The sequence below is a fragment of the Rhododendron vialii genome, chromosome 6a (assembly GCF_030253575.1).
Source record: "Rhododendron vialii isolate Sample 1 chromosome 6a, ASM3025357v1".
Lineage (NCBI taxonomy): Eukaryota > Viridiplantae > Streptophyta > Magnoliopsida > Ericales > Ericaceae > Rhododendron > Rhododendron vialii.
In genome coordinates, this window is record NC_080562.1 from 8,463,110 (window position 1) to 8,475,635 (window position 12,526).

The window sequence follows — 12,526 nt, forward strand, 5'->3', positions numbered from 1 at the left end:
TTTAAGACTCTATGATCAGTCGAAGTGCTTGCAAATTGGCCCGAACACCCAATTAACAAACAACAAACAAAGAAGAGAGGACTATATGTATATTATTATATACTCAAGGAATCACTCAAAACGAAGTGAACAAAAACTGTGTTTCATTTGAACAAAAACTGTGTTAATTATTCTCAGCCCTAAAGTACGTAGATACATTTTTTAATTTTATTGAACAAAAGAAAAAGTGAGGTATTTTAGAATACCTCTTTCATCACCACTTTCCACCACCACCACCACCTACCAGGTTTTGAACCCTTGGCGTTGTGGCTCAATTTTGACTGCTGGAACCACCAAGGACCAAGGAAACCTGGTAGCAGCTGTATCGTGGCATAAATATTTATATATTCAAACTTGTGCGACATTATTTATGAATGGAAATGGTGACCTTATAATTCACGGTGACTACTGGATCCGGCTCTGGTTTCTGGTTTCACAGAGCTTTTCTTTTTTGTATTTTGTTTTATTGTATTTCTTTCGTCCCTTATTTAGAGTCCAGTATTCCATTTTAGGCTGTCCCTTAATAATTGTCCATTTTGTAAAGTTAGTGACTAAAAGTTGTTGCATTGTCTATTTTGTTCCTAAAAGTAGATTCCATTTTGAAAAGTTAGTGAGTAAAAGTGTAATGATGATGGGTAAATAGGGCAAGTGAAGAAAAAAGTTGATGTGAATGGTATAATGATAATGTCTTTTTAATAAGTTGGAGTTACAAAACATGACACTTAAAAAGGGACGGAGTCACGGAGGGAGTAGTTTGTTTCGTTGTATTGTATTTTTGTATTAATATAACCAGGGTTGATCTTGTTTGTTTAAAAAAAGAAGTTAAACTCGTTCTATTGACCCCAAAAATTAACAATAATGGGTAATTACAAAAAAATTGAGGAAAAGACATGAATGCCCCTGCGACATTAACTTAGGGTAACTTACGTTGGGAGTTTGTACGATAAAGTGATCTATCCTAGCACATATGCCTGCTCCATTGGGAGTAAATCGCAAAGGCCGCATCACATCACTTGGGCCTGATATGTAAATTAAAATTAAATAGACTTACCACTAAAGTTAAGCCTGCAACTGATGAGTCGTCTAATATAATATTAAAACCCAACATTTATTTTGTTTATCTGATGTGAGACTTTAATATTCACAAATGTCCTAACAATTTAGTGAATTTACCAAAATCTCTCTTTAACTTTGAAGAACAACACATTGGGCTCATTTCATTGGGCCTTGATCTCGTTGCATCCAAACTCTCAGTTGATTATGAATTTACCACCCTCTAACCCCTATCTCCTAATTGGGCTTTTTCCACGCCCACTCCGTCAATCGAGAGCCGGGCCATCCACTTCTTCACAAACACTTCATTATCAAGCCACATTATTCCGGGGTTACCGGCCTGCGTGAACCTTGTTGCTCTATCGAGAGTTGCTTTGGAACTCCATTGACAATTCTCTATGCAAGCCAATTCATGAGGCCAGGCGCAGAGAGTTTGTCAATAATGTGGCCAGCGGCTTTGATATCAATTTGTTGAGAGTTCGTATGATGCATTAATCTGCCGTTGTGTGCCCAGGGATTATTTCGTTGGGCGAAAACTATAGGGATTCGATCAATTTTCCTTCAATATAGGCATGTGTTATCAATGTTCACATGCGATTCTCAAAAAGAAAAAAAACCCAAACAGCATGAACAATTTCCTTTTTTGGATATAAGAAATTATCAGGAGAAAACTAGATTTTATTTTCGCAATGCCCCCCAAAAGTAATTATCACAAACACACTCACATTCACATTGAGACCCGCACACATTACACCTCCAGTATGTGTGGGACTCAGAAAAAGATGCGAGTGTGTGTGTTTGTGGTTCTAGAATAATTGCCCCAAAATGAAGGTATTTTAGAGTACCTCTTTGTGTGATTGCTTTCACCTCTCTCTCGCCGATCCAAAAACCCTCGAACTCCTAACCTAAGATTAAACAAAAGAATAGATTTTTGCACTTCCATTTTTTATATCCACACTCCCTTTTTTGTCTTTTAGTAAACAAAATACATACATTTTCAACACTAAAAAATAAGAAAGGGAGTATGGATATCAAAAAATGGGGTGTGAAAATCACTCCCCCCTTAGACAAACTGTGTGGCCCGTTGATCCTTAGTTTGAGCTCCTCTTCGATTGGTTCAAGTGTTTCCTAGCCTTTTTGCCCTAATCTGCACAGTGAACGCACAACTAAGACCTGGCTGGGGTTGCCCGGCAAGGCTCTCCGGCGAGAGGATGAGAATGTGCAGAGAGCAAAAGCCAAAGGCTAGGGTTTTAGGGATTGAGCGGTGTGTACCTTTCTAGGGTTGCTTCGTATTTATAGAGTCTGCTTGACTTGCTCTCAAAGTACGGGCATGTGCTCTGCACGAGTCAGCTAATATATGTCATTGTGATGTCACTGATAAGATTTGGTAACCGTTTTGGTGTGAGCTAGCACCTCCATGTGCGCTTATCATTAACTTCTGGCGTAACCGCTTTAGCGCGTGGGGAAGCACGCGACATCATGGTTGGCCGAGCCCCACCCTTGGCCAAGCTTGAGGGTTAACGGTTTGTGGGGAAAATAGTTGACGGAATCACTAGCCCTGAAAGTAGCCAAGCCTGATGACTCTCCTTGTCAGGTGGGCGTGTCATCGTTCATTGCCGAGCCTCAGTTATAGCCGAACCAGGGATCGAGCATGACCACCTCTTCCATCCCTAACCTCGGCTCACGCTTCCTAGATGTGGGTTCGGACCGTTAGGTTCGGCCCACTACACAAACTATACTCAAAGCCAATGGTTCAAAGAGTGAAAGAGGGCCAGTGAACTCATTTTCTCTTTTTTTTTGTCAAGCGGAAAAATCAGTGAACTCATTTTCACACCCCACATTACCAACTCACGCATTTCCATTTAGGAGTAGGCAAATAGATAACTGGCCTACTATAAAGGCCCTTGGTAGACAGAAAAAAAAAAACCTTGAACCCACGTAACCTGTTCAGATTTCAGAATAGAAACCGAAGCCCAATGCTACGTGAAATTCCAATTGTTGAGAAGCGCGTAAGCTGATCCGTACACCTGATTATAAAAAAAAAACTCCCAATTGTAATATGGTGGTTCTTTGCTGTAGATTTTTGGCTGTTATGAATCCATGGACTGAATTTGGTTTTCCAACCGGTCAAGTTTGTATGACAAGAATCTTGAGAGGGAATGAAAATGTGATTCCGCAAATTCAATTTTCTTGGTTTATTTGTATTTCTAGTGACTTCTTTCAAATTGGGTTTATCCTTTTTCAATTTATTTATTTCTCCCTTAGAGACGAATACTTATATTCCACTTATAACTTTCCAAATTCTCCGGTGTGGGATGTAAAAGACGAGTTAGGTCCCGTTCCGTTAACTAAAACAAGTACTTATTTTTTGAAATTAAAAATGATGTATTGTGAGAGAATGGTCTGTCTCGTAAAACAGAAATAAGTTTTTAAAAAATAAGAAACTCAGATTACAAAAGTTCTTCGATCAAAAGCTATATAGTTTTTTTAGACTAAAAAAACCAGAAAGCCTGAAAAAGTTAATTAAAACTTACTCCTAATATTGTGGGAGAAATCCAACATTGCTTCTGGAGTACTATTAAATGTGTTGCCCAGTTTTGAATTGAAGTTTCATCTACTTCATAACCTGGCACAAAGCATGAAATTGGATAAAGTATTTAATTAGCTGTCTACGGATAGCCAATTCCATCCATTATTGAAAAAACATGTGCAAGTTTTGCAACTTCAAGTACAGAGCCAGTCCTGAATTTTCGGGGGCTTAAAGCGAAAATTAAAAATAGGGTATCTTTTGTTGGACTATAATAAGGAATAAAAAAGTAGAAGGGGTCCTTACAATTCAAAATTTTTTGGAGGCCTAAAGCTACTGCAACACTTGCTTTAGGTCAGGGCTGATTCTGTTCAGGTACATGGCATTCCTAGTATGTTTTTCCCTCTCTGTATATAGATTTGATAATTTGGCGTATCGGGTTCGGGTTCAGATCCTCTCCGATCCAAGTTTTGGATTGAAAAAGACAATCCAAATCCACTATCGATAAGAGTCTCTGAGCAAATTCGAACCAGTGATTGTCCCAATGCAACTCTTACCGATAGGAGTGTTCGAGGAAATCCAAACCATTTTCTTGCGGCAATAAACGATTCAGATTCGGAATGTCCTTCGTTTTCAACCACAATTTCTGTTGGAAAAATTATCATACGGATCTCGATACCATGTTAAATGAAAAACAACCACATGCAAATAATGAAATAATGCAGCCTTTTTGGTAGGATATAAACGTATTGAAGAGACCAAAATAAAACTACTTAAAAAGAATAAAATATATTTTTTGCTATGAATTTTCTTTCTGGGTTCAATTTATTAGGGTAAGTCCATTAAAGACATGTGATCCGTTTGTCCTTTGGTACTACAACATATTTGACCATATGAACAAAATAATTAATAGCAGAAGGTAACAACTGGCTCACAATATAATCAGTGTTGGCCCCGATGTTTAGGTTGTTCAAATCCGACTCCAAACTTGGTTATTCACTTACCTCGGGGCTTACAACTCATAGAAAATAAAAGGACATTACAAGTACAAATAAATAAATAAATCAAGGTTACATTATGTTTTTCATTTTTGTTTCCGTTGCCCTATGGCGGGATTGATCAAGCCCAATGTCTTGTGGGGCTTACCCTGGGGCTGACTCTAAATATAATCGAGTAGTTTTCTTCAATTCAGTACAGTTATTGATTTCCCAAAATAAATAAATAAATAAATAAAAAGGTATTTTAAAATACCTCTAATAATACTCCTCTCCATCCCCCTCTCCCCTCTCTACCAATCCTCGAACCCACGACCTAAGGCTATAGATTTTAATCTTTAGCCAACAAGCCAGTAAGAGGACCGGTGGTCGATAGCTGTTAGTTTATTTATTTATCGATTGTTGTCGTACCTCAGAAACGGACATGAATTGCAGTGTTTCCACGTTTACCACTCTCATGCACGCTTAGTCATATAATCCTTCAAAATGCTATGAATTCTCGCTATCAATAATCGCACTGCTCTCACGAATTTTAGTAGTTTGCATGGAATGAGTTTCAATAACGCTCTAGCTTTCGCGCACATGAATTATATGACGTTAAGTCCCACAAGCGAGTGCAGTGAAGGAAGTGAAAGGGCCAAAGTAAAAATTCCTTTCGTCGGAAGGGAATTGAAAAAACTGAAGCAGACAGATGATAAGGGTCGAAGTTATTGCCACAAACACTTTTTTTTTTTTTAATCGACATTCCCACAAACACTTGCACACACTTGAAAGGCGTCGTGGAATTCACATTACTTGTTTTTGCCCTACCCGTTACAATGCATTCTTTTTTTATACTATCATTCATTTAAACCAAATTGAAGATTAATTTTTTGGGGGATGACGCGGTCTATTGCTCCTCCCATATATCCTTTTTGAATAATCCATTTTCTTTCTTTCTTTTTTTAAAATATAGAAAGAATTATTACAACAGAATCCTACATCAATCATATGAGTTTTGTAATACAAAATACAAGTAGAAGCCAAAAAAAAAAAAACTAACAAGGAAAGAGTATTCCTATTTATACTATATATTAATTTATACTATATACTACTTTTAAGAATGTAGTTACCTAAAATAAAATGAAACTCTCTCCTTAACTCACTCTTCTACATGGACAACTAACAAATGCAAAAAAATTAAATAAAGACAAAAAAAAAATGCCAAGTGTCTTATTTTTGCCAAACCAGGATGAGTTGTCATTTTTTACCTCGTGCAGCTTTTGGTTTACTACAAAATTCATAAGCAACCAACACCACAAAAACTTGTAAAAGCAACCACAATAAACTCAGTAAAATAAACCACCACAAAATTCATATCTCGGGCCACGAAAATTGACAAAATGAGCCCCAAAACTTCATAGAGGAGGAGTGGAGATTATCTGGAACATTGTGGTGGATAGTGTGGTACCTCTCTAGTCCTTTTCTATGGGGGGTACGTTGGTTTGAGTTTTTCTTATGGTTGTGTTTGTTTGAAAGCAAAATGCAAATGTGGTTACCATTAACAAATACTAACAAAAGGTACACTTCCCCGGTGGTGGTGGATCCCTTAAATGTAAAGAAAAGTACTGGTTAACGCCATGCACCCACCATATTTATTCAACTCTAATATTCTGGATCTAACCTTGTTATTATTGCAAGATCTGGATGTAATAACCATGTAGGAAAAACAATTAAAGAAGAAGAAAAAGGAGTTAGAATTTGGGGTTGGGTTGGGTTGTCTTTCAACAAGTACTCTCCAATTTGTTTTTTACAATTTAAAAAACAAAAATGTTGGTGGATGGATAAGAACGTCAATCACTAGAGGGGTGTGTGCGCGACCTGAACGGATTCTACAGGTTGTTGAGAAAAAAAAAACTATTATACAAGCTTATCTTACATGTAATATATTTTTAAGAAATCTAAATCATTAAAAACTTTTTTGTACAGTTCAGATTGTGCACTACCCCTCTTTAGTGTGCCCGCAGACTGTAGGGTCCGGGTTCCCACTAAATATAGCTTCACGGGTAATATGTATATATGGATGGATTCCAGTTCAAGAATATGTATATATGCTTGAGCACCAGATAATACTGCACCCATGTGCGTCTGTTCCCTTCAACATTTCAAGAAAGAAAAAAAAAAAGAGGTTGCTATCCTATCTATGCACACTTTTGAAATACTATGTGCTGTGATTCCCTTTCACCAAGCAATTCCATCTGTGCTGGATGCTAGAGCAAGCCATGTGCTGTGTGATCAAGTCCAATGGTCCATGCATACTAAGTCTATAACGTATCCAGTCTATATCATTACTCAACCACAACTTCGAGAAGCATATTCCCACATGTATTTAGGATTTGGATTCGAGGATTTGGTTTGATGGGTTGCGCTACTCATGGGAGATACTATTCCATATCACCGGCGATTTCGCACAAGAATACGAGATTTGCGTGGTTTTGACACATGCTCTATATCTACTTCGTTGGAAAGAGAAGCATCAATCCACCCATAAACCCGATTGTGTCTCTATTTTAGTGTTTCTCTCACCAAAAGGAAAAAGACAAGCTTAACAAACCCTGAAGGAAATCAATTCAAAATTTTAAGAGTTTGGTGTGCGGACTTAACCACCATCCAGACAGCCTTCCCTTTTAGCCCAGAGTGCAAGTCACACTCAACAATTTGATTGTCCAACATATATGTAATCTTTATACCAATGGTTGCATTCAAATACACAAAATATAGTCAGATGGGATTATTTTGTAACCAATCTGGCTAATCGAACAGGTAGTAATGCAAATACTCCAACTAAACTGGAATTGCCAGTGGTAATTCTCCTTGGTGAAAAACATCGAAAGCAACAAACAGATAGGATTTTTACATGCTCTGAATAGGCCAAAAGTAGCTCTAAAATTCTAAAAGATGCAAAAAAAACAAGTCCTTTGCCTGGGGAATAAGATAGTCTCCAGAATATATCAACAGCTTTTTATAAATGATGCAACACTAAAAGCGCTATAAAGCTCTAATAAGAGCATTGCCTGAATCCCATTCTTCGTTTAACTGAACTGTAACTAAATTCTGTGTCTGATGTTTGACCGGAAAATATTTCTTACAAAAGAATAGACCAAAAAACAAACCAACAAATCTCAAAGAAAAATGTTATAGATATTTAGTAATGAACATCCCCATCTTCTTCAAATGGGTTTTTCCTATAACCTTAAATGAAGTGTTCTGCAGCGTTGATCGACATGCGATTCCTCTCCTATCACGCCGAAGTTGGGTATGCAAGAAAGCAACACTCTCAGCAGTTCAATCTTCGCTGAATTCCTCTTCGTTCACATGATCACATATTTACCCGTTACAAAGCCCATAAACTTTCATTTACTCAATCTGCTCACCAATCAAGTCAAGACCAACCAAAAGGAACGAAATCCCCTGGAACAGCAAGAAGTAGAAATGGATACCCTGAGCAGCCAAGAGGCTTCTTGCCGCAGCTGTGAGAAGAAGAAACGCCAAAGCTAGCTCTTTTGTATATATCCGGTTATGCTTCTTTTGCTTTATCTTTTCCTGTTTTATTTCCTCCCTCATTTCATTTAAATTGGGCAACGATTCACCCCTTTGATGCTTTTTCTCTTTTTCAACCAAAGATAGAAGATCACCCTCAGAGGAACGGCCTGATTTTTTGGTGACAACCCATTCATAAGCGCTTCCAAGTTGGAATAGGCCGGAGATCATGGCATTGAACTTGGTGACTGACATTGTGTTTTCGAAAAGAAGGTAGGGAATCATGAAAGGAAACGCTTTTGGGGCTGGGAGTATGTTGAGGACTGACATTGTAGCTGGGACATAACACACGACCCATGCTGGAAGCTGGGCTTCTGGGATAAACATTGTCATGGGGAGAATTATGCAAAAAAGAGTGAATGAATAGAAGGGCAGAATCAGCTTTCTTAGGAGGAAGAACAGGAAAATCATATTGGCCTTCTTCCAAATGCTTATCTGCATTAGCACAAATAGAAACAAAATAGAGTCAGTTATAAGAATCCAGCCCATTTGTGCTTCTTTTTTTTTCCGGTGAAACCTGAGAAGTAGTGTTGTGATTGTCAAAACTTTCAGCTTGGTAAAAGCTGATTTTTTGAAGTCGAATCCAAAAGCATCAAAACAGCAGCTTCTCAGTATCAAGTCATGTTATTGTTCCTTTTTTTTGCCCATAAGCAGAAGCTGAGCCAAACAAGTAGGCACTGTTCCAAGGATTTAGAATCCAGAACATGTGTAAGGGAAGTTTTCAGAAACGTAGTGTTGTGTTGGGCTCAAAGCTAAATTCATTGCGTTGATTTCCCTGGCATTTTCTTTTTTCCAATATATCCCTAAGGTTGTATTTGGATCAAGAATTTCGGAGTAGTGAAGAAAGTATATGGGATTTCCTCTCACAAATTCAACCGTGTGTCCCTGTCCCTCAACTTTTCATTTCAGTCAAAAAATCCTTGATCAAAACATAGCCTACACAAATCTATCTTCTGACTCAAGCCTAAAGTTTCACAAGCTGAATACCTTTGATCGAATAACGTCGGGCAAACAAAGACGAAACAACTGCATTGGCCCAGAATGCCACCTGTGCTGCTGTTTTCTATAGGCTTCATAAGATTCCGGTAATTCGCATTGGCACTGAGAATGAAGCACAAGAAAATCAGGTTGAATACGAAAACATATAAGATGAGAATTGAGAAATACTAGTGGATATAACATTAGGTAGCAGTTTAATGTACCTCCACATCATTGAGGAAGATGAATTTCCATCCATGGAGATGAGCCCTAACAGCAATGTCCATGTCCTCAACTGTGGTCCTCTCTAACCACCCACCGGAGTCTTCCAACGCCTTTATTCTCCACACACCAGCAGTCCCATTGAACCCAAAGAAATTGAGGAAAACTCCATTCACTTGCTGCTCCACCTCAAAATGAAAAGCTAAATTAATGTTCTGCAGCCTTGTTAGTAGGTTCTCATCCTCGTTCACAAATGACCACCTTGCTTGAACTAGCCCTAGTTCCTCGTTATCCTGCAATGTTTGCCCAAGAGGAAGAGTGGTTCAAATTACAGGACTGCAAAGAACTAGTACTTACATGAGTAGCCAAGTTACTCAATCTACATTAGAGTTGAGAACAGTCATAGAAAATATAGTCCAATCAATGGAAGTGTAACACAAACTTCTTATGCATGAATCATGATTCAATACCTTGTAATGCAACAAAGAAATCAAATATAAGAAACAAATACCGAAGTACCAAAGTTTACCGAATTTCAAATTATTGACTCATAATATAACGAAAATGTAACACAAACAACCTAGAACCATATAATACCTCGAAATGGGGAACTGTTTTTAGAAGGAAATCAGCTTTGGGTTGGAAATCCGCATCGAACATGGCAACAAACTCATAGTCCTTGACATAGCTGCAATTCATGGCAGACTTGAGATTACCAGCTTTGTACCCCTCTCTGTCTACTCGGTGCCGATAGACGATGTTAGCCCCCGCTTTCTGCCACTTTTCAACCTCCTCGCTGATCAACATTGCGGCCACTGGGTCATTCGAATCATCAAGAACTTGTATTAACATTTTCGATTTCGGCCACTCTAAATTGCACACAGCACCAATAGATTGCGCATAAACCTGACATATCAACTCTAAATTCAGTCCAAAGATTCTCTAACCAGATCCAAAACTAAAGTGATAAACAAGCAAATTACCACCAAAGAAGCAAATGGGTACTCAATAACCAAATATAATAAGCAAATAAGCAAATGGGAACTAAAAGGAATAAGCAAATATCAGTAAAGAAACAAGTAAAGGGTGCAAACGAGCCGAGCTTTGGTGTGCTCGAGCTTGGCTAAATGAGCCAAAAACTCAAGCTTCGAGCTTGGCTGGACTGTAATCGAGCCGAGCCTAGTTTATGAAGAGCCGATCCTAGTTTATTTACTAAACCAGCTTCTTAAATGAGCCTGGACTGTAAACGAGCCGAGCCTAGTTTATAAAGAGCCGATCCTAGTTTATTTACTAAACCAGCTTCTTAAATGAGCCGAGCCTATACAACTGCGCTGAGCTTTTCTGGGCCGAGTCGAGCTTTGGAGTGTTAAGGTTGGCTCGTTTAGTAAACGAGCCTAAACCTCAAGCTCAAACTCGGCTCGATTACTAACCGAGTTGCCTGGTTAATGCCAGCTAAGAACCAAATGGATACTAAAAAATTTGCAAAAATCTGCATATATCAGCACAAAAGCAAAGTACTAATTAAAAAAATGAGTCAATAAAGCATAGGAGCGTCCACAAACAGGAAGAAAAAAAACCCAGAAAATAAGGAAATGGGGTTTCCAGTTCAAAAAAATTGGAAAGGAAATATGGGGCATTAAAAAATTCTACCTCCTTTTCATTGCACATTGGGATCTGAACAAGAACCATGGGAAAGAAGCCACCCTCTCCTGACTCCGGATCCGGCCCGTTTCCCTTGGGCACGGGCTTAATCTTCCTCAATTTGATCCACAAGCAACCCAAGCACAGGACTACCCTATCCAAACTCTGAACAAGAAACAGCACGATGCACCCATTGGTCAAGGACTGAAGGGGAGGAGCCAAGTACTCCACCCGAATCAAAACCCACCTCGAATATATCGACCCAAACACGCCCTTAATGTCCACCGCCTTCGTCAACACAAGCAAATACTGTAACTGCAGAGAACCGAAATGCCAGCCCTTCAAATACGCCGCCACCTCAAACCCTAACAGTATAACAGATACCCACAGGAACGCCTTTATGCAGAAATAGAGACGAGATTTGGCGGTGGATTTGTTTCTTTTGTCGGTGTCGGTGTCGGTGATGCCGGCGGCGACGCGGCGGCGGATGGCGGCGGCGAGGCCGAGCATGACGGCGGCGAGGGAGGTGAGGCAGCCGGCGGCGCGGTGGGCCTTCAGGAGGAGGACCCACGTGAGCTGCTTGGCGTTCTTGTTGCGGGTTCTCTCGGGCCGGTGGTGGGCCGGCATTGGGCCGTCGTCGAGGAAGCTGCTCTCGTCGTCGTCGTCGTCCAACGGGCCTTCGAGCTCGACCATGGACCAGTTGTTGGGGTTGTCCATCTTGACGACCACCGGCGTTCCCATGTGGCGGGCATCCTTGTTGCCCCACCAATCGAACGACGGCGACATTGTTGTCCGATGTTGGAGACCCGGTGAGTGAGGACAGCTCTTAGAAGCTACAAAGAGATCCCAATGTCCTTGTGAAGTTTAATGATATTAATATGCGTTTGGTTTCATTTTTCTGAGGTAGGGGGGAAGGAAGGAAGGAAGGAAGGTATTGGTTAATTCTTCTATAGGGGAGTGAGGAAAGGTTGAGGAAGGAGGAATGAAAGATATGAGTCTTTCATTCACATTTTTAAGGGGAAATTATAGTTAGAGTCTTAGAGAGAGGGATTGGGATGAGAGAGAGAGAGAGAGAACGCGGTGGAGGGAGGCTGGGACTTGGGAGGTGATTACAGCTTGTAAAAAGGAATACAATCATAATTCAAAAATTGTAGAGAGAGAAAGGGGGGAAAAGGAGCAATATAATAGTAATTTTAAGGGAACAGCTCAAAATCAACACGTCTTCTTGGATTTTACCCAGAGGATTCAAAATTGAAAAGTGGGGACTAGAGAGGGAGAGAGAGAGTATTTTCAGGTTCTCTCTCTTCTTTCTTTTCATTTTGTAAAGGGGAAAGGGCACAATAAAATTACACACTCCCATAATTTCCAGGTTAAATTATGTCGCAAAATTACTACTCCAATACACAATGTGATTGGAATTTACAGAAAGAAAGAAAGAAAGAGAGGATTGTGGAAAAAGACATGGGCTTCGTTGTCGCCTTTTGTTATCTCC

At 39.5% G+C, this 12,526-nt stretch overlaps 1 protein-coding gene across 1 annotated transcript; it reads right to left on the reverse strand.

Annotated features, from left to right (window-relative positions):
* Window positions 1-7,638: 7,638 nt before the first annotated feature.
* LOC131329252 (probable xyloglucan glycosyltransferase 12) lies at window positions 7,639-12,113 on the reverse strand. Its single transcript, XM_058362350.1, has 5 exons — window positions 11,044-12,113; window positions 9,991-10,299; window positions 9,396-9,686; window positions 9,181-9,294; window positions 7,639-8,628 (listed from the first exon to the last, which is right to left on the reverse strand). The coding sequence occupies exons 1-5, from the start codon at window positions 11,818-11,820 to the stop codon at window positions 8,011-8,013; spliced, it is 2,109 nt and encodes a 702-aa protein (XP_058218333.1). The 5' UTR covers window positions 11,821-12,113; the 3' UTR covers window positions 7,639-8,010.
* Between the last annotated feature and the right edge of the window lie 413 nt (window positions 12,114-12,526).

Excerpts from the sequence above, each read along its gene's own strand:
- LOC131329252 (XM_058362350.1), bottom strand. The coding sequence starts at position 11,820 with ATGTCGCCGTCGTTCGATTGGTGGGGCAACAAGGATGCCCGCCACATG. Across the intron at positions 10,300-11,043 it reads CAATGTGCAATGAAAAGGAG|GTTTATGCGCAATCTATTGG; the intron begins GTAGAATTTTTT and ends TTGATATGTCAG. Across the intron at positions 8,629-9,180 it reads CCGACGTTATTCGATCAAAG|ATAAGCATTTGGAAGAAGGC; the intron begins GTATTCAGCTTG and ends GTGCTAATGCAG.